The 25,407-nt window shown below is 41.4% G+C and overlaps 1 protein-coding gene across 1 annotated transcript; it reads right to left on the bottom strand.

Moving 5' to 3' along the window:
• Positions 1–563: 563 nt before the first annotated feature.
• On the bottom strand, positions 564–19,499 carry LOC124777871 (dentin sialophosphoprotein-like). Its single transcript, XM_047253414.1, has 3 exons — positions 19,374–19,499; positions 10,916–10,996; positions 564–5,480 (listed from the first exon to the last, which is right to left on the bottom strand). The coding sequence occupies exons 1-3, from the start codon at positions 19,497–19,499 to the stop codon at positions 564–566; spliced, it is 5,124 nt and encodes a 1,707-aa protein (XP_047109370.1).
• Between the last annotated feature and the right edge of the window lie 5,908 nt (positions 19,500–25,407).

Here is a 25,407-nt window from a genome sequence, read left to right as displayed (position 1 = left end):
TCAATTCATTCATTCCACCTGATACAAGGCTAATTTATTCACTTCACAAATGGCATCCAAAAAGATATCATTGTCAGTGACATACAAATATTATCTAGGAGAAGCTAGGTTAAATAAAGCAATCAAACCAGTCAAAGAGTAAAACTTCTGAAAGAAGATTTGTTGCAATATTAAGATTTTCAAGGTATATATTAGAGAAGGCTAACAAAACTATATACCTTTGTAAATATCTCAGAATACCTAAAAACATTATCACCCTATCACCCTGTATGTATAAAAAATGGTGACCCACTTCGGCCCACCTGCCACTTATTTCTGAAGCAATATCTTCCACACATAAACAGGTGGAGAAAGGATCACCTACAATGAATCAGTAAGTAAAATAAATGTGGATTTAAATTTATGTGTGCAGAATGTTACTACCAGAACAGAAAGATATAGTAAACTCATAATAATGGAACATAAAATGAAAATTTTTATTCAAAATACATGGAGCAAAGACAAATAATTTAGATTCAAAACAAAACACATTATTTCAGTTTCACTTTTTTGTAAATGCACATTTAGCTGGGGCTCCAGTTAGCGAAAAAGCTGCAGCGAAAAGGTCGAGGGTCTGCGAAATTGATTACTTGTCCCTCTGAAGGAAAAGCTGTTTCTTCAAACAACACCTCTGTGGAGGCATGAGAGACAACCACATCAACATCTCTAGAAAGGTCAACACCTACTACATCATCAACTGCATCCTGATTATCTCCTGCGGCATCACCATTTTTGTCATCACCAATGCATTCCAAATCATGCCCACTATTGCAGATGACATCTGCAGCATCGTTTGCTCCATCGTAGATCTCACCTTCAAAAAGACCACTTTCACTAAAGCCATTAGTTTTCAGATCAAACTCTACATTGCAGCTGACACCTTCCACATGATTGACATCATCAATGGTGTTGCCTGCATTATCATTACTTTGATAAGAGCTGTTGGCTTCCGAATCATGCTTTTCATTGTGGCTGACAGCTGCCTTAACATTGTCTCCATCAGTGCTGTCACCTGCAGCATGTTCACTTTGATAAGTGGCTTTTTCTTTCAAATCATGGACTTGATTCTGTGTGGCACCTGCCTTATCATTGTCTCCATCAGTGCTGTCACCTGCAGCATGTTCACTTTGATAAGTGGCTTTTTCTTTCAAATCATGGACTTGATTCTGTCTGGCACCTGCCTTATTATCGTCTCCATCAGTGCTGTCACCTGCAGCACGTTCACTTTGACAAGTGGCTTTTTCTTTCAAATCATGGACTTGATTCTGTGTGGCACCTGCCTTATTATTGTCTCCATCAGTGCTGTCACCTGCAGCACATTCACTTTGATAAGTGGCTTTTTCTTTCAAATCATGGACTTGATTCTGTGTGGCACCTGCCTTATTATTGTCTCCATCAGTGCTGTCACCTGCAGCATGTTCACTTTGATAAGTGGCTTTTTCTTTCAAATCATGGACTTGATTCTGTGTGGCACCTGCCTTATCATTGTCTCCATCAGTGCTGTCACCTGCAGCATGTTCACTTTGATAAGTGGCTTTTTCTTTCAAATCATGGACTTGATTCTGTGTGGCACCTGCCTTATCATTGTCTCCATCAGTGCTGTCACCTGCAGCATGTTCACTTTGATAAGTGGCTTTCTCTTTCAAATCATGGACTTGATTCTGTGTGGCACCTGCCTTATCATTGTCTCCATCAGTGCTGTCACCTGCAGCATGTTCACTTTGATAAGTGGCTTTTTCTTGAAAATCATGGACTTGATTCTGTGTGGCACCTGCCTTATCATTGTCTCCATCAGTGCTGTCACCTGCAGCATGTTCACTTTGATAAGTGGCTTTTTCTTGAAAATCATGGACTTGATTCTGTGTGGCACCTGCCTTATCATTGTCTCCATCAGTGCTGTCACCTGCAGCATGTTCACTTTGATAAGTGGCTTTTTCTTTCAAATCATGGACTTGATTCTGTGTGGCACCTGCCTTATCATTGCCTCCATCAGTGCTGTCACCTGCAGCATGTTCACTTTGATAAGTGGCTTTTTCTTTCAAATCATGGACTTGATTCTGTCTGGCACCTGCCTTATTATTGTCTCCATCAGTGCTGTCACCTGCAGCATGTTCACTTTGATAAGTGGCTTTTTCTTTCAAATCATGGACTTGATTCTGTGTGGCACCTGCCTTATTATTGTCTCCATCAGTGCTGTCACCTGCAGCACGTTCACTTTGATAAGTGGATTTTTCTTTCAAATCATGGACTTGATTCTGTGTGGCACCTGCCTTATTATTGTCTCCATCAGTGCTGTCACCTACAGCACGTTCACTTTGATAAGTGGCTTTTTCTTTCAAATCATGGAATTGATTCTGTGTGGCACCTGCCTTCTCATTGTCTCCATCAGTGCTGTCACCTGCAGCATGTTCACTTTGATAAGTGGCTTTTTCTTTCAAATCATGGACTTGATTCTGTCTGGCACCTGCCTTATTATTGTCTCCATCAGTGCTGTCACCTGCAGCATGTTCACTTTGATAAGTGGCTTTTTCTTTCAAATCATGGACTTGATTCTGTGTGGCACCTGCCTTATTATTGTCTCCATCAGTGCTGTCACCTGCAGCACGTTCACTTTGATAAGTGGATTTTTCTTTCAAATCATGGACTTGATTCTGTGTGGCACCTGCCTTATTATTGTCTCCATCAGTGCTGTCACCTACAGCACGTTCACTTTGATAAGTGGCTTTTTCTTTCAAATCATGGACTTGATTCTGTCTGGCACCTGTCTTATCATTGTCTCCATCAGTGCTATCACTTGCAGCATGTTCACTTTGATAAGTGGCTTTTTCTTTCAAATCATGGACTTGATTCTGTGTGGCACCTGCCTTATCATTGTCTCCATCAGTGCTGTCACCTGCAGCATGTTCACTTTGATAAGTGGCTTTTTCTTTCAAATCATGGACTTGATTCTGTGTGGCACCTGCCTTATCATTGTCTCCATCAGTGCTATCACTTGCAGCATGTTCACTTTGATAAGTGGCTTTTTCTTTCAAATCATGGACTTGATTCTGTCTGGCACCTGCCTTATCATTGTCTCCATCAGTGCTGTCACCTGCAGCATGTTCACTTTGATAAGTGGCTTTTTCTTTCAAATCATGGACTTGATTCTGTGTGGCACCTCCATCAGTGCTGTCACCTGCAGCATGTTCACTTTGGTAAGTGGCTTTTTCTTTCAAATCATGGACTTGATTCTGTGTGGCACCTGCCTTATCATTGTCTCCATCAGTGCTGTCACCTGCAGCACATTCACTTTGATAAGTGGCTTTTTCTTTCAAATCATGGACTTGATTCTGTGTGGCACCTGCCTTATCATTGTCTCCATCAGTGCTGTCACCTGCAGCATGTTCACTTTGATAAGTGGCTTTTTCTTTCAAACCATGGACCTGATTCTGTCTGGCACCTGCCTTATCATTGTCTCCATCAGTGCTGTCACCTGCAGCATGTTCACTTTGATAAGTGGGGTTTTCTATCAAATCATGGACTTCATTCTGTGTGGCACCTACCTTATCATTGTCTCCATCAGTGCTGTCACCTGCAGCATGTTCACTTTGATAAGTGGCTTTTTCTTTCAAATCATGGACTTGATTCTGTGTGGCACCTGCCTTATCATTGTCTCCATCAGTGCTGTCACCTGCAGCATGTTCACTTTGATAAGTGGCTTTTTCTTTCAAATCATGGACTTGATTCTGTGTGGCACCTGCCTTATCATTGTCTCCATCAGTGCTGTCACCTGCAGCATGTTCACTTTGATAAGTGGCTTTTTCTTGAAAATCATGGACTTGATTCTGTGTGGCACCTGCCTTATCATTGTCTCCATCAGTGCTGTCACCTGCAGCATGTTCACTTTGATAAGTGGCTTTTTCTTTCAAATCATGGACTTGACTCTGTCTGGCACCTGCCTTATCATTGTCTCCATCAGTGCTGTCACCTGCAGCATGTTCACTTTGATAAGTGGCTTTTTCTTTCAAATCATGGACTTGATTCTGTGTGGCACCTGCCTTATCATTGTCTCCATCAGTGCTATCACTTGCAGCATGTTCACTTTGATAAGTGGCTTTTACTTTCAAATCATGGACTTGATTCTGTGTGGCACCTGCCTTATCATTGTCTCCATCAGTGCTGTCACCTGCAGCATGTTCACTTTGATAAGTGGCTTTTTCTTTCAAATCATGGACTTGATTCTGTGTGGCACCTGCCTTATCATTGTCTCCATCAGTGCTGTCACCTGCAGCATGTTCACTTTGATAAGTGGCTTTTTCTTTCAAATCATGGACTTGATTCTGTGTGGCACCTGCCTTATCATTGTCTCCATCAGTGCTGTCACCTGCAGCATGTTCACTTTGATAAGTGGCTTTTTCTTGAAAATCATGGACTTGATTCTGTGTGGCACCTGCCTTATCATTGTCTCCATCAGTGCTGTCACCTGCAGCATGTTCACTTTGATAAGTGGCTTTTTCTTTCAAATCATGGACTTGATTCTGTGTGGCACCTGCCTTATCATTGTCTCCATCAGTGCTGTCACCTGCAGCATGTTCACTTTGATAAGTGGCTTTTTCTTGAAAATCATGGACTTGATTCTGTGTGGCACCTGCCTTATCATTGTCTCCATCAGTGCTGTCACCTGCAGCATGTTCACTTTGATAAGTGGCTTTTTCTTTCAAATCATGGACTTGACTCTGTCTGGCACCTGCCTTATCATTGTCTCCATCAGTGCTGTCACCTGCAGCATGTTCACTTTGATAAGTGGCTTTTTCTTTCAAATCATGGACTTGATTCTGTCTGGCACCTGCCTTATCATTGTCTCCATCAGTGCTATCACTTGCAGCATGTTCACTTTGATAAGTGGCTTTTTCTTTCAAATCATGGACTTGATTCTGTGTGGCACCTGCCTTATCATTGTCTCCATCAGTGCTGTCACCTGCAGCATGTTCACTTTGATAAGTGGCTTTTTCTTTCAAATCATGGCCTTGGTTCTGTCTGACAGCTGCCTTGTCATTGTCTCCATCTCCGCTGTCACCTGCATCATTACTAGCTTTGTAACGTTCACTGGCTTTATAATATTTCCCCCCACTTATGTTGGCAGATGCTGCTTCTGTATCTCTGTAACCTTCAGTAGCATTAAGTGCATTGTGGCCATTGCTATTTGAGACACCATCTTTAACCAAAGTGCCCCATGCCACATCATAAATACTATTGCACCTGACATGTTCTGTGTCATGATATTGAGTTTGGTCATTGCCCTTCACATCTTTACTTCCATCATGGAGATCTCTTGCCACGGAATAAGCTCCTCCATAGCTGTTACCTTGAGTTTGATCACCCCCAGCCTGGCTGTCACCTTCCGCGTCCTCAGCTCGACGTTGGTCACTGTGTGCCACAGCTCTTTCGGCCTTCGTTTCGTCCTGTTAAATGAAATACACGTTACATTAAAAAGATGTCTTTGTATTATACTACACATGCTTGCAGAGAAATACAATAAATTAACATGTTGTTTCTAATATTAGTGTTTGGGAAGACTTAAGAATTGATATGTGTAAATGGTGGGAAGAAAGTTTGTTTTTGTAGTTTTTGATCTGAAACCTTTTCATTTGCTACAAAGACAGTGTTCCCAACAACATTCACCAAAAAGTGAGTTACATTGTGCACCGCACTGCAAGACGTGTTAACATTGTTTAGGAGACAGTTCCTGCATATATTTCATTTAACTGTCAGACATTATGCCCTGAGTGAGCTATGTGGAGATCCTCCATAATTTTGAATATAGTCTAGCCACTGAGTCTATTACTGTCAGAGGAAGCTTGCAAGACTAAACGCTAGAAAAACGAAGGATTTTTTTTTATATATAGGCTGGTCTCCACTTTAGGGTTTTATGTGTTCCCTTCTGCCCTTGCAGACACCATTCAGCAGCAGGTGACAATCTATCAGGAGCTTATCAATAAATAGAATCTACATACAATATCAGCCACACTGAACAATTGTGCATTTGAAACAACACCGAAGAATGTGACACAGATGAGTGCCTTTACCTATATATTCACCTCCTCCTGCAACATAAGACCCAGATTCCAATAATGATGGAAGTACAGGGCAAATATCAGAATGGACACTCATTCTAGTCTCAGAACTGTATAACAGCTTCTTCTCTATGTTGAATCTACAACCTGCACTGTCTGCTCTACACAAAACACTTCGTCAGTCAGTCAGAGTACACCGTGGTGTGTGATGCCCACTAAGCACTGAGACAAAAGGACCTTTTATATGTACTTCTGACAAATTTTGAACAGGGGTTTACTGTCTGGATTTATGGTCGTAAACAGCTATGACAGTGTTCCAGCACCAAAGTAAGACCTCTAGTGTGGATTCACGAAATCAGATGGTTAATATTCCATTTTCGGTCTCTGTTTTAGAACTACCAGTCCACATTTGACAGTGTTAAGGGAGTGATATAAGAGTCTTCCCTTCGTTACATCACTTTGAATCTTCCTCAATCTGAAAAATTAAATGATACCAACTGGTACCAGCTGGGGACTTCATGAGCATCTGCCTATATTGTTGCGTTCGCCTTTGTCTGAATGGTATATCAGATACCAAGTTGACTCTCACCAACTTCCATGATAGAGCGTTACTTCCCACAGTAGCGTTGTGAGTACAACGCTCTTTATTACAGCCTTACATACACACATCAAAAAACGTTTTGCATCACCCTGGTTTCCCAGAACTCCTGAAGATAGACGTTGACTGTAGATATTGTATCACAGACATAGTCCCTTTGACTGTTCAGAGATGTCACTAAACCCGCCCAAAGACATAAACAACCGTGCATGAGCAGCGCCTATTAGATGGAGGGGGTTCGACAGCCGATCAGTTCCAGTCATTCCACCAGGAAGGAGATACATGGCTCGTGTTGCCTTTACTTCAACCATGCCCAGTCTATACCGCAGTTCGATCGCGTCCGCATTGTTACTTTATGCCAGGAGGGCCTTTCAACAAGGGAAATGTCTAGGCCTCTCCGTGTGAACCAAAGAGATGCTGTTCAGACATGGAGGAGATACAGAGAGACAGGATCTGTCGATGACATGCCTCGCTCAGGTCGGCCAAGGGCTACTATTGCAGTGGATGACCGCTAGCTACGGATTATGGCTTGGAGGAACCCTGACACCAATGCCACCATGTTGAATAATGCTTTTCCTGCAGCCACAGGACTTCGTGTTACGACTCAAACTGTGCGCAATAGGCTAAAGGATGTATAACTTCACTCTCGACGTCCATGGCGAAGTTCATCTTTGCAATCACGACACCATGCAGCGTGGTACAAAAGGGTCCAACAACATGCCAAATGGACTGCTCAGGATTAGCATCACGTTCTCTTCACCTGGTCAGGCTGAACGCCTTAAACACACTGTCCAGCGAGTGCAGCAAGGTGGAGGTTCCCTGCTGTTTTGGGGTGACATTATGTGGGGCCGAGGTACGCCGCTGGTGGTCATGGAAGGTGCCGTGGCGGCTGTACAATACATGAAAGCCATCCTCCGACTGATGGTGTAACCATATCAGCAGCACATTGGCGAGGCATTCGTCTTCATGGACAACAATTCGCGCCCCCATCGTGCACATTTTGTGAATGACTTCCTTGAGGATAACGAGATCGTTCGACTAGAGTGGCCAGCATATTTTCCAGACATCAACCCTATCGAACATGCCTGGGATAGATTGAAAGGGGCTGTTTATGGAAGACGTAACCCACCAACCACTCTGAGAGATTCACGCCGAATCGCCGTTGAGGAGTGGGACAATCTGGACCAACAGTGCATTGATGAACTTGTGGATAGTATGCCACGACGAATACAGGCATGCATCAATGCAAGAGGACGTGCTACTGGGCATTAGAGTTACCGGTGTGTACAGCAGTGTGGACCACCATCTCTGAATGTCTCGCTGTATGGTGGTACAACATGCAAGGTGTGGTTTTCATGAGCGATAAAGAGGGCAGAAATGATATTTATGTTGATCTCTATTCAGATTTTCTTTACAGGTTCTGGAACTCTCGGAAGCGAGGTGATGCAAAACGTCTTTTGATGTGTGTATGTTTGTTGCACATTAAGAAGCAAAGTTCAATGATCGTTGTCTACGAAAAACTTGTATGAGTTCAACTCTTTATCCAGACTAACAAAAACGTTTTACCGATAATTTTAATCAATCATATTGTTGAGAGATGGATGTGATAGCTGGCCTGACTCATGGCACAAACGTTCGCTCAGTCGAGCTGCTCTTACGTCATGACCTGAAATGTCTTAATGTAGCTATCAGATGGAATGATGCGGTGTTAGAAATGGTGGTGATGCCAGCTGACTTCGTGCATGTGCTTCTGCTATTCGGGACTGCCGATGTAAGGAGCTTTGCTAGCCTTTTTCTACGAGACTTAACAGTGCTTCATCAAAATATGCAAGTGATAAAAAATAAAATATACGAGAAGTTGACCCTCAATCCTACAAATGCGACGTATTGCATCAGTGAGAACTGACGTAGAGGCAAAGAAATAAAACATATATTAGTATCATTGTATGAAAGAACAGACTCTTAAGTGTAGAACTTCGTCAAACGGTAGAGGAATATCCATTTAAGTCAGAAAGGAACAAAGCTGATAAAGACAATCACATTGAATTAGCAGATAATGAAATAATCAGGCTCAGAAATATAAAGAAATTAATAATTTTCTTTCTGTGTAGATCACCTAATGGTAGTGAGTGTATTTTTTAAAATCATGTAATGGAAGTTGTAGATAAAATATCAACCACGAAATAAAGATCAACCACAAAACAAACTTAATTCTGCACAGAAATTGCGAACATTAACACCAATGTCACGGATGAAATGAGTTGCATTTTCAAACATCCATCACAACTTTGGTTTGTCACTATTGGTGAACAGTGAAAGGACAGGATTATTAATCTCGTGCAACAAATAAGGCAGGAAAAAGATTACGTAGCTGTAGAAATACTTAAGATTCTCACAGCTGATTATTATTAAATCAAGAGTGGAAAAAAATTCCACGCATTAAAGGCGTATAAAAGACTTTCATCTGAACACAAAGTGCAAGTTTTGTTAAGAGAACTAGGAATCTGAAACTAAGATGAAATGTACAGAGAAATCAACATTACCACAAAATATTATTTACACTGAACTCTGAAAAGACACCTTCAAAAGTACCCACATGTGGCAGAAAAACGAGTGGATAACGGAGGGCATTAGGAAGTCCTCAGTTCCAGGAAAAAAGAGTCGTAATGAGGCAGAGTATGCAAATTTTTACAGCAGCTACGAAATGATTTGTAGGATGTTCCTGAATACTGTAAAATACATATCTAGCTTAAGGCCCAAGAGACAAAAGTGGTTGCTTGGGGTCGCAAGATGAGGGCAGCATCTGAGGCATCAATGTGTAAAATGCGTCATAATTAGCTCCGAAAACTGGCTTTGGTTAATGTTTACAAGGGAGGGTGGCAGGGGCCACCAAACGATACGTCGCTTTTGTGAATAAATGTTCTTTAATCGGCATTGCACCCTTAAAATCCAGCTACAGGAACTAGAATCTAAATAGTCAAATGAGTGTGAATTCCTAAGAGACCAAACTGCTGAGATCATCGGTCCCTAGGCTTATACACTACTTAAACTAAACATTTAGCTACAATATAGCAGGTCAGCAACTGGAATTCCATAAATTATCTGGGACTAGGCATTAGGACTGATTTAAAATGGAATGACCATATAAAATTAATCGTCGGTAAAGCAGATGCCAGACTGAGATTCACTGGAAGAATCCTAAGGAAACGCAGTCCGAAAACAAAGCAAGTAGATTACAGTACACTTGTTCGCCCACTCCTTGAATACTGCTCACCGGCGTGGGATCCGTACCAGATAGGGTTGATAGAAGAGATAGAGAAGATCCAACGGAGAGCTGCGTGCTTAGATACAGGATCATTTAGAAAACGCGAAAGCGTTACGGAGATGATAGATAAACTCCAGTGGAAGACTCTGCAAGAGAAACGCTCAGTAGCTCGGTACGGGCTTTTGTTGAAATTTCGAGAACATACCTTCACCGAAGACTGAAGCAGTATATTGCCCCCTCCTAAGTATTTCTCGAGAAGAGACCATGAGGATAAAATCAGAGAGATTAGAGCCCACACAGAGGCATACCGACAATCTTTCTTTCCACGAACGATACGAGACTGGAATAGAAGGGAGAACCGGTAGAAGTACCCAAAGTACCCTCCGCCACACACCGTCAGGTGGCTTGTGGAGTATGGCTGTAGATGTAGATGTTAAGAAGAACACGCTCACCCATGCCCGAGGGAGTACTCGAACCTCCGGCGGTAATGGCCCCGTAATCCGTGACGTGGCGCCTCGAACCGGGCTGCCACACCGCGCGGGTGACCTTTCTAATAGCGTTAGTCATGAAGAAAAAATACTCTCTGACGATGACAGCAACATTATAGCCAAAGAGAAAACAAGTGGTTCCTAATAGAGTAGAAATTTTGACACCTGCTGATGGATACGAAGGACGGACTAAGCTAACGTACAGGCAATTGGATACGTGTCTCGGTCAACATGTTCTTTGCTTACTGTTAAGAGGTACATCGGTAGGAAGATTCAGAGGGTAGACGGTAAAGGGGAAGCAGCAAATCGAAGACTTGTTGTTACTAAATGCCACTCATCAAGGAAGCTTTACAACCTGCACTATGTGTTGTACCAAATTACATTGTGATGTGATAGCCAGTGGTAGCAATAAATGAAATTTGTGTGCTCCTAGGCATTACCGTTGAGTTTTACGTTCCTAGGCATCGCTTACCTGTTGATGATCACTTCCTTCATCTTCGTCTGCCTCACATTCTCGGCAAGGACACAATATCCTCTTCCAAAGAGGAGCCATCTGCAAAGAGAAGACATCACCTCAGGTGTTGTTCTGAATCTTTTGCATATTATGTTGTTTTGAGGTCGTTTTCCCTTTCAGATGCCACATTCACAATGGAGCATCGGAGAAATATACTGTCAGTAAGCAAAAATGGCTCTGAGCACTATGGGACTTAACTTCTGTGGTCATCAGTCCCCTAGAACGTAGAACTACTTAAACCTAACTAACCTAAGGACATCACACACATCCATGGCCGAGGCAGGATTCGAACCTGCGACCGTAGCAGTCGCGCGGTTCCGGACTGCGACTGTCAGTAAGCCTCCAAAACAATTCGTCTGCAGCTCGTGGTCTAGCGGCGCCGACACTGTAGCTCAGTGTGTTCGGTCAGAGGGTTAGTTACCCTCAGTATTAAAAAACTGAGTGAACGGGTCAATGATCACTTGATCATGTGTCATAGGACGTCCGCCCCCACAAATTCAACGAACAATAACGAACAAAATGAGATCAGAAAAAAAGTGGCTTGCGCTACTGCCCCTGGATCACGTGGTCCTGGGTTCGATTCCCGGCCGGTTTGGGGATTTTTTTTTTTCCGCCCGGGGACTGGGTGTTTGTGTTGTCATGAAAGTGGCGAGATTGGACTGAGAAAAGATTGGGAATTTGTATGGGTGCTGTTAACCATGCAGTTGAGCGCCCCACAATATAATCATCGAGAACAAAACAGATTTCTCTGGTTTTCCTGTCTTTGTGACTGTATGTGCCAGTACTTGGAAGGAAACGTGTCACTTGAACTTTCTGAGGCGTACGCTCATGTAATCTATGTAGTGGTGCACACCGTGAAGCAGACTGCTTCCCTCGTGGCGCCTACTGCTGAATCTTGATGAGCATAGTCATGAAGCTCTTGTGGTCACTAAACGAAACCGTGACGAAATGTGCCGTGCTTCTTTCGATCTTATCGTCTGCCTTTAATATCCTACCTAGTAAGGGTCCCACAATGACGAAAAATACTCATAAATGGGCCCAACGGCTGTCGCCTGAGCTACCTCCGTCATGTATGAATGAAGTCACCACAGGATACTTACAATAAACCCCAGTGTGGCACGTACTGTTGTTAGAAAAATTTCATATCGGTTTCCACGTTAGGCCGCTACTCACGGATACTCCTACCTACTTTTCGGTTTATGCTGTTCACAGTGGGTTATATCCAGCAATAATAATTGAGCTGTCACGCCCATTTGTGTACAGTATCTAACAGTGGTTTACGCTAAAGTTCAACTGGAAGTCCCTGTACCAAGAGTCGACCCTGGGCAGATCTTGCCGCATTTCTCTAAAATTTTCTTTCATTTCATCTTCTCTATTTATAACAGTACCACCCGCGGAAAGCGCCAAGTAACTTCTGGCGACATACAGGAGAGCATTTATCTGTCCCCTAAACTGAAATGGACTTCCAGGACTCTCCTGGGGTACGTCTGAAGATGATTTTACACTTGACTGATACGCCCCATTAATAACGACGTGTTGATTTCTGTCTGCCAGGAGGCCCTCCGTCTAGTCAGGAGTCTGGCCAAATATACTGGAAACTTGTTATTTCTTCTCTAGATGACAGTGCGGAATTGTATCGACCGACTTCTGCAAGTCATGGAACACGGCGTTAACTTGGGTGCCGTCATCTGCTGTCATCTCGATCTCATGAAGGAACATAACGAGCTGGGATTTGCAAGACCTCTGTTTTCACAGTCCATCGTGAGAACTACAGAGGACATATTCATTCTCCGGAATGGTTGCCCTTCGGGGAAACAAGACAGACCTAAAGGCAGAAGAATCAGCAATCATCAACGGCATGAGGATGCGTAAGGCAATGAAAACCACTGTATTACACACACATATTGTGTAATCGCCAAGGCGTGGGTTTGTAATTGAAGAAGTGTAATGACGATTGTAACCTCCCCCTCACTTATCGACCTCAATGACAGTGAAAAATTAAACCGCGTGTACCTAATGGAAATTTGGGAAAAACAATCGTCACCGAAGTTAATCTGTCGGTAAAGAGGGAGGAAAGGGTTACATCTAAATTGAAAGGAAAAATGCAAATGAAATTGGTGGGAATTAATTTTACGTTGACAATTAATTGACGTTAATTAGATATTTTTAGATTTGGGGAATATTACGGTCGCCAGTCCTATGGACAACTACTATAATAACTGAAAATGAAAGATTAATGCACATATAATTAGCACTAAAAGCGTGGCAACTGAAGGTTGACACGTGTTGTGTGAAAACTGAATGTTTGTCGGAAGTAATAAATTTCGCTACACTCTGAGTTAGTTTAGCAAAAGAAAGTTGAAAGTTAATTTAATGACTGAAATTAATAGTGAACTTTGTTTCTGAAGCACTACGAAATTCAATAAAATAAGGTTAGTCTTGGGCTACCTCAACAGTCATTTCAAAAGCTACTTGAATCTACGCAATTTAGAAATAAGAGATTTAACTTTGAACTTGAATTACATGATTTTGAACATTTAACAATAGTAAAATTTAGTACATACCAAGCTGAGCTGAAGTCACAGATAAGCTAAAATATGGTAACAAAACTCGCACTCTTAATTTCTGCTTGTGTAATCTAAATATTGTAGCCAGCTATGAATACTTTAACTGAACTTTGAAATTAAAGCAGTGAAATGGAATGATATTACTTTAATGCTGGCGTATGAATTTCAACGACACTCCGGTTCATTCCAGAGAAGGAAGGGACCCTGCTTGGTAATGCAATTGGGACAATGAGCAACAAAGGTTCATGCTAAGTTGCTGTATTTTTGTGATGAAACAGTTTGAAAAGCTGATGTCTGCATATAGTTCTAAGACTTTACGTGCTTTTAGTCTTCCTTGTTGGCTGATTGAAGGTTTGCAGTCGTCGATCAGGGAGGTGGGGACAGTTACTCATTGTCGGCTGTCGCTGTTGCAGAAGCTGGATGCTGGCGCGCCTTCTTCTCGACACGGTCACCAGGCGAAACGGGCTCTTGATGTGCACCAGCTAATGCTTCCCGTCCGCGACACCGTGTCAGAAACTATCATAGCAAGTCGAGCGCAATTACATGCTGCCAAACCCCGAAAGCGCGGCAACTCACTGGAGCGTCACACAACACTCCTACTCCAGCGCCCTACTCCAGCCAGACTCTCCTCTGCCCGCGCTCCATGCGGCAGAGATAACACTACCAAAGATCCTAAATACTTTGGTTCTCCACACGACCTATCGATATATAATATATAATTGGTTTGTTTTGTAAATATTATTTGTATTTTTACGCTGGGTCTTGCCTAAGGAAAACTATGCAATCGAACGACTACATCGATAGGTCGTGTGGAAAATATATATATATATATATATATATATATATATATATATATATATATATATAAGCAAAACAATTACAATATATAAAGACACAGAAATGTCATATCTTCAGGTAACAAAATAAGGAAAACATTTATAGTACAATAGATGGAAATAGGAGGATATGCGTTTCCGGCGTTACACGATCTCCATGTCGGCAAAATATTCCGGAATGGTTGCCATTCGTATCTCTGGGAGCGGCTGCCAAGGGGAGGTGGCCATGAAAAAAAGACTGAATAATCGATGAAAGGATAACGTGCTACGAGTCGGGACGTGGAATGTCAAAAGTTTGAACGTGGGGGGGAAGCTATAAATCTGAAAATGGAATGAAAAGGTTCAATGTGGATGTCAGTGAAATGAAATGGAATAATGTCAAATATTTCCTGTGAAATGAATATAGGGTAATATCAACAGCAGCAGAAAATGAAATAACGAGAGAAGGGTTTCGTTATGAATAGAAAAGTAGGACAGAGAGTGAGTTGCTGTGAACAGTTCAGTGACAGATTGTCCTCATCAGAACAGAACAGCAAACTAACACCGACAGCGATCGTTCAGGTATACACGCCGACGTCGCACTCTGGAGATGAAAAGATAGAGAAAGTGTGTGAGGGTATTGAACGGGTGATGCAGTACATAAAAGGAGATGAAAATGTAGTCATGTGTGACTGGAACACGGTTTTATGGGAAGAAGTAGAAAAACGAGTTACTTGAGAATATGGGTTTGGTACTAGAAATGAGAGAGGAGAAAGACGAATTGAGTACTGCAGTATATTTCAGCTAGTACTAGCCAATCCTATGTTCAAGATTCCAAGATTCACAAGAGGAGGAGGTGTGCTTGAAAAATGCTGGGAGGATTTCAATTACTTTACCTCGTGGTCAGGCACAGATTCCGGAGTCAGATACTGGATTGTAGTCGAACACAGGAGCAGATATAGATTCATATCACATTTTAATAATGATGAAGACTATGCTGAAGTTTAAGATAAATGCGCAAAAAAGTGGGTTACGGAAGTACTAAGGAATAAAGGGAAGTTCGTTAAGGCTATACTACTGCGATAAGTAATAGTTCTAACATTCCTGCAAATAATCGAAGACATCGAAAAATCAAGACGCACTCATGGGATCTGTCGACCAGGAAAAAGCATTCGAGAATGTCAAACTGTGCAAAATGTTGGAAATTCTGAGAAAAATAGGGGTAAGCTATAGGGAGAGACTGGTAATACACAACATGTACAAGAACCAAGAGGGAACAATAAAATTGGAAGACAGAGCACGAAGTTCTCGGACTAAAAAGTTTGTACGGCAGGGTTGTGCACTTCGCCCCTACTGTTAATTTATACATCTAAGAGGCAGTGACAGAAATAAATGAAAGGTCGAAGAGTGGAATTAAAATTCTGAATGAAGGATATCAATGATAAGATTCGCCGATGACACTGCTATCTTCAGCGAAAGTAAGGAAGACTTACAGGAGATGTTGAATTAAACGAAAATCGAAGAAAGACGAAAGTAATGAGAAGAAGCAGAAATAAGAACAGCGAGAAACTTAACATCAGGACTGGTGATGATGAAGTAGATGAAGTTAAGGAATTCTGCTACCTTGGAAGCAAAATAGCCCATGACCCGCAAAGCAATGGGGATATAAAAGGCAGACCAGCCATCGGAGAGGGAAATCCTGACTGAAAAAAGCCTGCTGATCGAACATCGATCTTAATTTGAGTAAGAAGTTTCTGAGAATGTATGTCCGAATCACAGCATTGTATGGTAGTGAATCAGGGACAGTGGGAAAACGGGAACAGAAAAAGAATCGAAAAATTTGAGATGTAGTTTTTCGGAACAATGTCGTAAATTAGGGACTGACAAGATAAGGAACTAGGAGGTTCTCTACAGAATCGGCAAAGAAAGAAACGTAGAGAAAACATTGATAAGTAGAAGGAACAGAATGGTACACACCGGTTAAGACATGGCGGCATAACTTCCATGGTACTAGAGAGAGCTGTAGAGGTAGGCAAAGATTGGAATACATCCAGAAAATAATTGAGAATGTTGGTTGCAAGGCTACTCTGAGATTAAGAGATTGGCAATGGAGAAGAATACGCTGTGGGCAGTGTGAAACCAATCAGAAGACTAATGAATCACAAAAATATACAGAAACCAAACATCTTACAATTTTTGATTACGTTGGTAAGTAGAAATGCTTATTTCGAACTCATTGGACATTTCTCGCTGTGTCAAGCTTATACTTGTTTTGCCTTCATTGATGTTTTGATTGTGATTAAGATTTTGATTTCCTGAAGTATGCTTTCATAGTAACTTCGCGTCACAAGTATTGAATAAGAGGTGCTTTCGGATTTTGCTTGATACTGAACGATATTTACGTTTCTACAGCGTACTGTACAGTACTCTGATTTTTCTCTCTTGATAGTACACCTTGACAGCCATAAAAATGGATGTCTTTTATTGACTGTGCAGGTAATCTGCTGTCTGTTTATTGTTGCATTTGATAAAGGCAAATATTTTCCCAGCTATCGTAACAGTCCTAAATAAATGTCGCGTGACGAGGGCCTCCCGTCGGGTAGACCGTTCGCCTGGTGCAAGTCTTTCGATTTGACGCCACTTCAGCGACTTGCTCGTCGATGGGGATGAAATGATGATGATTAGGACAACACAACACCCAGTCCCTGAGCGGAGAAAAATCTCCCACCCAGCCGGGAATCGAACCCGGGCCCTTAGAATTTACATTGTGTCGCGCTGACCACTCAGCTACCGGGGGCGGACGTAACAGTACTTATAAAGCCTGTAGTAAATGATGACATAACACTGGACACAGATTTCCTGCATTAACTGAGCAGAAGATTTCGTGTTTGGTTGTCGGCGGAAGATGAAAGACTTAAAGCTAGTGAGTCGTTTTTCTAAACAAAGACCGAGAAAGGTGGCACAGTTGTTATGACACAGGAAGCGCCTTTTGGAGTTCGGCGGTTCAAGCCGGCCGGAGTGGCCGTGCAGTTCTAGGCGTTGCAGTCTGGAACCGTGCGACCGCTACGTTCGCAGGTTCGAATCCTGCCTCTGGCATGGATGTGTGTGATGTCCTAGGTTAGTTACGTTTAATTAGTTCTAAGTTCTAGGCGACTGATGACCTCAGAAGTTAGGTCGCATAGTGCTCAGAGGCATTTGAACCATTCGGCGGTTCAAGCACCGTCTTGCCATCCAGATTTACGTTCGCGGGGTTCGCCGCAATAACTCGAGGGGAATGCTAGGATGGTATCTTTGAAAAGGATACGCTCGATTTTCTTCCTCACCCTTCTCCAGTCTGATCCTGTACTTCGTCTCTAACGACTTCGTCGTCCCTTTTTTACATGCTTGGTGTAATTTTCGATAAAGCTATCATTCCACATAAAACTCTGTAGTTGGCACCGGTTTTGGTCACCTGAGTGTCTCAGTGAATATCCGGTAGATTGAAATTCCCCCGCTTTACCATATTATGATCTGGAAATTTATGACCGGGACTCTACAAATTTTAAAGCTTTTTCTACTGAATGAATGGGTTTTTAATGAGAAAATGGGCCTTACATTCCAGATCGCCTCCTTATTCGAAATCCCATTAGTGTATGCAGGTATCAAGACGGAATGGAAAGTGAAAAGTTGAGTGGTCACTGCAAAAGATGGCCATGTTTATTCCAGATCAAAAAATTCAGCTCTCCGCATAGGAAATCCATACTACCTGCTTGGACAAACAGTCTGATGAACCCAGAATGCCTCAGTCGTGTCTGTACTTTTGTCGTCAACACAATGCATCCTATTGACAGAGTTCATAACGTAATAGCGTGAAGATGTCATCTGTTACTAGAAATTTAGGATGCCCCGAACCAGCTGAGACCCAAGTCACGGTCTCAGCAGCGTTGGATGAACTACGTCGTGCCTATTTTTGCTGCTTTAAATGGTTTCGGACCGTGGCCCATACAAACAAACACGAAGTTACGCAAGTGTGAGACGAGATTAACTTGAAGGGTTTTCGTATATAAGACGTAGAACATAGAGAAAAAGATTAGCATGATAATTGCACAGATTGATAGCGTGGATATAAATAAAACGAGTGTTGCATCGTTTACAATGATTATTATTCCGCACACGAACTGAAATTACGGAATCAAACAGGGAAGAAATAAAAACTTAAATTAGTGTTGAAGTATCTTTTTAAAAAGACTAAAGAACTAAAAAATACGATTTCAGGCTCGAATGTTCGTACAATTTCTCACTAATAGGGTGAGAGGTCATCAGTACAAGTGCTCCCTTTTCGAAAATGTTTTTGTTGTTCTTCCAAAAGTGATTCCACAATTGGCTTTAACCAGTATTTTAATATATCGGTGCACAATTTACAGATAGAATTTAAAATAATTATAACTCTATAGTTTGTGGGTTTATCGGTTTCGCCATCGTAAACATAGAAGAGATAGTGGCCGTTAACCTTGCATCGGGGATCCACATTGTAAGCCAGTAGATCTTTAGTAGAAAAAGAAGAAGAAGACGGAGTTTGAATAAAAATACACCATTCTTTACGAGTTTTATATTTATGCCCTCTGTTTTTATTATTTGGATTTTTTATTAATGTCTCTTACTCTCCTAAATTAAGGTAGTCAATATTTTTTACTAATTCTCCACTCCTAATTTCAGGATTAGTACAAATATCTGCCTCAGAGTTAAACAAAATACTTTTATAATGCTCAGTTCATCCATATGTGTTATCACATCCATTCGGGAGTTGTCTCTTTCTGTTTTATTTATATTCATTAATAATTTATGGGCGAAGTGTTGACTCCCATACACATCATTTTTCACCTCATTCACAAATTTTTACCAAATGTCACCCTTTGCTGTTATTGTTAGGGGTTTTGCAATATTTCTATAAGCTACGCAGTGTTGTCTAGCTGGATCCGTCTTAGGCTTTTCAGTTTCGTTGTACCATGTTCTCAGATCTTTCTTTCGCTTCTAGGTGATTTGTTTGCCCATTACCTCGTTTACTGCTTCTTTCATACAGTTCTTTATATCCTGACTTTCCTCATTAGTATCTTTCTTTTTGTCATTCTCTACCAAATATCTGTTTAATCTTTGTTGATAGAGGTCTGTAATTTCCTTCATTTTCTATTCTAGCTGTAAACTGTTTCTTGAGTTTTGACCATATACTTCTTAGAAGTATTTTAAACATCAGCAGATAATGATTGCTCTCTCTCTCTAGGCCTATATGCTGTAACATTGTCCACTAGAATTTCTCCTTTTCTATCATCTACCACATAGACTATGACTGATCTAGAACCTCTGCCAGGCCACGTGTACTTTGAATATCCCTTTCCATATCGAGTGTATTAGTTACCTTAAAGACGTTATATGTGCAAAATTCTCACATGAGTCTCCATACAAGTATAGTATATCAGTTTTATTAACCTCTTTGATAACAGATTGTAATTTCTGGTAGAATATTTCCATCTCTCCTTTTCTGCCTTCTTCTGAACTATAAATCCCTACTATCGTCATATGTCCTCTGGCTATTTTAAAACGGACTGACATAAGGTTATGCTGTTATTCTTTATTTTTCATTTCTGGTCTACCATTATTGAAATTCCTGCTTTCGCTCTTATATTTTGTGACACTACTCGTACAGTGGATGACACTTTCTGCGCAGTTTCGGCAGTTTAGCGAGCGCGACTTCATTTTTTATGCCGATGTTGCCCATTATCCACTGGAGACAGATCGATTTTTGAAGGTCTTTCGGTGTAGCAAAATAGCTCGCGACGTACAGCGGTGGACAGTTTGCAGTTATTCTCGAAGTGGTCCCGAAAGGGATAACTGAGCAACCAAGGAGTTTGTCGAATTGCAGCTCTGATGCATATAGTACGGCCTGTAACTGAGAAATAACTCAGCTGTTAGCACGGGCGTTCAGTTCGCACCAAGAAGTGTTGCCTTTGCCTTACCGCCTCATCAAATATTTCAGCTGCTTTAGAGATGCCTAGTATTTCCTAGTCATCGACTGTCATTTCCAGGCTTTGGCGACGTTTTCGACAAACAAATCAAATAATATGTAACGTTATTAACCACATGCAGAACGCATCATTAAATCAGAGGGCTCGCTCAGCCTCACTAAAATACGCCACTGTTAGATATCTATAAAAGGAAGCTGACTCCACTGATGTCAATAACTACTGGTCAGTCTCACCCCTTATATCACTTTCGAAAACCTCCTACGAAGGTAACGTACTTAATGGCCATCACTCAACTGTGCTGAAGTACTATATTTACTTAATTGCGCTTTGAAGTTCAAATGGGTTTCACTACTGTGGCATCGCTATACTTCTCTAAACGGACAATAAAAATTTTAGATGAGTTGTTGGATCCGTCAGCAACTTCACGGATGCATATGATTGTGTTAGTCAAAGCATTCTGCTAGCGAAATTATGTTTCTCTTCGATGTTTCTCTTCAATTAAGTTTCTCTTCATACTTAGCAAACAAGACGCAGAATGTTGCACAGAAAAGTTCGAGTAATACGAAGGGGAACGCTATGTCATGTGCATGGGTAGAAAGCCACAATGGGCATTTTGCACTGTTCGAGCATAGACCCATTAATTTCTTTGCTCTGTGCTAATGATGTACCATTTTATTTGAATCAGGAGAGATCATTAGTACATTTAGAATATTATAAAAACATTATTTTCGAGCTGAGTAAAGACAGACAAACAGAGAAAATAGCAAGAGAAATGGGTTGTCTTTAAAGTGCGAGAAAACACAGTTCATCCACATTTGTAATTTCGAAAGGACCCCACCTCCTATTGGTAAAGTGAGACAACAAAAACTAATAAACAGGACAGAGAGTCCTAAGATCTTGTCTATACCTTTCGATAAAAATGTAAACTGAAAAGAAAAAAAAAACATATGAATCTTTACGTTCATCTGTTTTTTGCCCTAAGAATAATTACTAACTTTGTGAACACAGAAATCAGTGAGTTAATGTATTTTAAATATTTTCATTCACTTATTTCATAATCTGCTCATGGAAATAAAGTGTTTCGAAGACAGAAGAAATGTATTCCAGCGTAGAATAACATCGTATCTCCTTAAAAACTCTCTTTTACGACAGAGGAATCCTTCAATACAAACAAGTAGTCAATCATCAGCTACTGCAACACTACTAGATATATTTATCTTTCGGACTTTCCCATGCGTCTCAATACTCTGCTTTTCCTATCCAAGTTTGGCCTGTTTATTTATATATGCCGTCAATCCATCGTCCATTAAGTCATCCTCCAGTACAGTATCTGTTCTGGTCATAAGAGGATTCCATAAGTGGCTCCTATAATCGAGAAACTTTGACGTTAATTACTAACTAAACTGTTGACTGAGCTAAAAAATGGAAGAGGAAATTTCATCTGCAGGTTATATGTACCCTTTGCAGGTGATATTTACGTACACACTGAAAACCGTGTGCATTCGGCAAACGGCCTGCAATCACCAAGGTCTCTCCCGGCCCACCTCGGCAAATGTTTTGAATTTCAAAGCAACTCTTCTGCGGATTTCGTTTATCTTCCGAACTAAAATTTTTCACACGAAAAACGTGTCTACGCTCTTGCAGCCTGCTACATTACAGTTCCTGCTGTACTTCCAATAATATTCATAATAACATTTCGGCCTGTAAGATTTTGTTTCCTGTGTACGTGTGGTTTCTCTTTCGATAAGGAAACGTCTTTTGCTGTCTCCAATACTCGACAAATTCTCCCCTGCAGGAAGAGACCATCGAGAAATGTGGGCGCTTGTAATACCTCTGCGTTTATACCTAAAGGTTTCGGGATTACAGCCACATGATGTCGATATCTTGCCACGATAATTCGGCTGACAACATTCGGCTATCTTTAGAAGACGGCTGAATGGTTGTAAGTCGATATTTTGAAACGTGGAAACCATGGTCATCCGGTTTCAATCCCAAAACTTCGTGGACATCCATTACGCTGGGAGAACGCCAAAAATCGCCTCTCTCTGATTCTTTATATTTCGTTATCATCACTCGTACATCTTCTTTGACTCTGTAGGGGACTTTTTCTATCGAATGCTAGCGCTGCTTTTTCGTATTGTCAACCTTTTTGTGATCATTGATCCGAGACTCCATTAATGCTTTGGCTAATGATTCCCGATCAGTAGGTAATAGCCCAGATTTTTTCTTAGTGCGGAAATACAGTTCGTTATTTATTTCGTTTGCTGCCACGTTGCAGGGCATTCTCCATATATCTTTCACCAATTATTTCCAGTGATTCATCTCTTTTTCGTATTGTTAATTGACACTCGGGTTATCCTGCTGCTTTCTGGTATGTTGTTCTAGCTAAACCCGCTTTCAGTTGTTCTTCCACTATATCAAAACCTGAATTTGGCGTTAGCATGCGAAGTGAAAACGCGTTTGCTTCTACACCCAGATATTGCCCAAATCTTTAGACCTGCAAGGTAAGGCTGTATTTTCTGAGCGTACTGAAAGTACATGTTAGTCAACTAACAACAGCTCATTTCGTCTAAGATTAATCTTTAGTATTTCCGTCGCAAACTCTACATCTGTATACTGTGAAGGTATGGAATTTAGCTGCGTTAAATTCGGAATTCTTCCTTTCAGCGTTGGAGACGCGACGTTTCCTGTACCCTCATCATCCTTAAATGAGCATGCGGGTCTATAATCAGTTCTTAATAAAGTTTACGTGACAAAATGTCACACAAAAGCGTCTTTTTTACTTTTATCATATTTTGTATTAGTCAACTATAGGTTTCGAATATTATAATTTGTTTGAAATACTCCTTGGGCGGCGTGTGGCACTTGCAGTTCGTCAGCAACCGTCCCTCCCTCACAGCAGGTGCTGACTGGAGCTATCAACATCACACCATATTCCAAGTAGGGCATCGGAATACTAAACTACAAGAGTCACCAGTGAAGACTCAAGAAAGCAATGTCAACAACGTTGACTCGAAATTCTTTTAAAATTTGAAGTTAATGTGAGTATGGCATCAGTTCAATATACATCATCTCTGTGCAAAAGAAAACACTAAATGTAGATTGTTATATCGTCGAAAATCACTCTGAAAAAGTAGAAACAGAAGAACAGTTATTAATTAAGGTTTTATGAGGATACCCTTATCGAGATTATATATGCTATTTCTACCACGAACCCTTTCAGAACACACTCCACAAAACACTGCAGAGTCACTCCACTTCCTATTCCATTTGCAAATCAGTCTGTATGCCCCTGTACGAGCTATAATCTCACTTATTTTGTCCATACGATCCTTATGCGAGATGGACTTGCAGTACTGCCCGTCGGTTTTGACCAGTGCCGTAGCGAACATGCGACTTACGTTGTAAAGGGCACGGTGACTATAGCGTCATAACATTCGCGATATTTTGAAATGTAAATGTCACAGGCAGTTTTGGTTACCACAGTTCACTACACTGGGAAAAATAGTTCGAATTGCAATTATTATAATCAATCACACATAAACAACATAAACATAATACGCATCTGTAGTTGGAGTCACGAACGATAACGGTCGAGTTAGGTTCGTTCTGTGCACTTACGTCACACATTCGCCGAAAGCTAATGAGCATTCAATAGTTTTGTGAGCGCTCTGCTGTTAATGCCATAGCTAATGCGAGCATTAAACGTGATCGTAGCGAGTTGTTTGGTGAATTTCTATTCCATTCGTCGCGTATTGTCATCGCTGATGGTGGTGGTTGGTTGGTTGGTTTGAGAGAGGAGACCAAACAGTGTGGTCTTTGGTCCCATCAAATTAGGGACGAAGGAAGAGGGAAATTGGCCGCGCCTTTTCAAAGGAACCAGACCGGTATTTGCCTGAAGCGACGTAGCGAAATCAGGGAAAACCTAACTCTCGAATGCGAGTCCAGTATGTTAACTACTGGCCCACCTCATTCGGGGTGGTGGTGGTAAGTGACAAATTCTGCAGAAGCAAGCGAGAGACATAATTTGCAGGATATACACTCTCTTCAAACGGAAACCACGCCCATGCGCGGACCGCAACTGCCGTTTGGAATAGTGAACAACGCAATCCGGACCTGTGCCTCGACCATGGGCGAACTGCCATAGCTAGTGGATCGGACTATAGTATCGCTAAATATAGCACCACATCTGCAGTGGGGACCATAATACAGAAAAGGAATTAAAAACGTCTTTATCACAAAGAAAAAAAAAAGACTGACAAATCGACTAAATACTGTAATGCCCTCATAAAAAGAAGAGATAATATTTTGTTTCCCATAGTAAAGTCATCAGAACATGAAAAAAATTGTAAAATCATTTCGGAAAGATGTCTATATGGTACGATAAATGGGAATTGACCATACATAATGAAAAATATGAGATCATCCACATGAGTACTAAAATGAATCTCTTAAATTTGGGTTCCCCGATAAATCACACAAATCTGAAGGCTATCAAATGGTTCAAATGGCTCTGAGCACTATGGGACTTAACTTCTGAGGTCATCAGACCCCTATAACTTAGAACTACTTAAACCCAACTCACCTAAGGACATCACACACATCCATTCACGAGGCAGGAATCGAACCTCCAATCGTAGCGGTAGTGCGATTCCAGACTGTAGCGCCTAGAACCAGTCGGCCACACCGGCTCTAAAGGCTATCAATTCGATTAAATACCTAGCAGTAAGAGTTCCGAACGACTTAATTAAGAATGATCACACGGATAATGTTGCTGGGAAGGTGAACCAAAGATTGCCTTTTATTGGTAGAATACACAGAAGATGCAAGAAATCGACGAAAGAGACAACACTAATGTTGTCCGTCCTCTTCTAGGGAATTGCTGTGTTGTACGGGATCCTTACCAATGGATTAACGGAGGACATCGAGCAAGCTCAGAGAAGGGCAGCTCGTTTTATATTATCAAGAAATTGGCGAGATACTGTCACAGGTATGAGATGCGAGTTGGGATGCCGGTTATTCAGTTTACTGACGAAATGTCAATCACCAACTTTTCCCACTGAATGTCA

The sequence above is a fragment of the Schistocerca piceifrons genome, chromosome 1, assembly GCF_021461385.2.
Source record: "Schistocerca piceifrons isolate TAMUIC-IGC-003096 chromosome 1, iqSchPice1.1, whole genome shotgun sequence".
Taxonomy (NCBI): Eukaryota; Metazoa; Arthropoda; class Insecta; order Orthoptera; family Acrididae; genus Schistocerca; species Schistocerca piceifrons.
This window is presented reverse-complemented; position numbering and strand designations above follow the sequence as displayed.

Coding starts and splice junctions, on each gene's coding strand:
- LOC124777871 (XM_047253414.1), bottom strand. CDS start 19,499: ATGAAGGAAATTACAGACCTCTATCAACAAAGATTAAACAGATATTTG. Junction 10,997..19,373: donor TGAAAGAAGCAGTAAACGAG/GTAATGGGCAAA, acceptor TTCTCTTTGCAG/ATGGCTCCTCTTTGGAAGAG. Junction 5,481..10,915: donor AAGGAAGTGATCATCAACAG/GTAAGCGATGCC, acceptor TTCATTTAACAG/GACGAAACGAAGGCCGAAAG.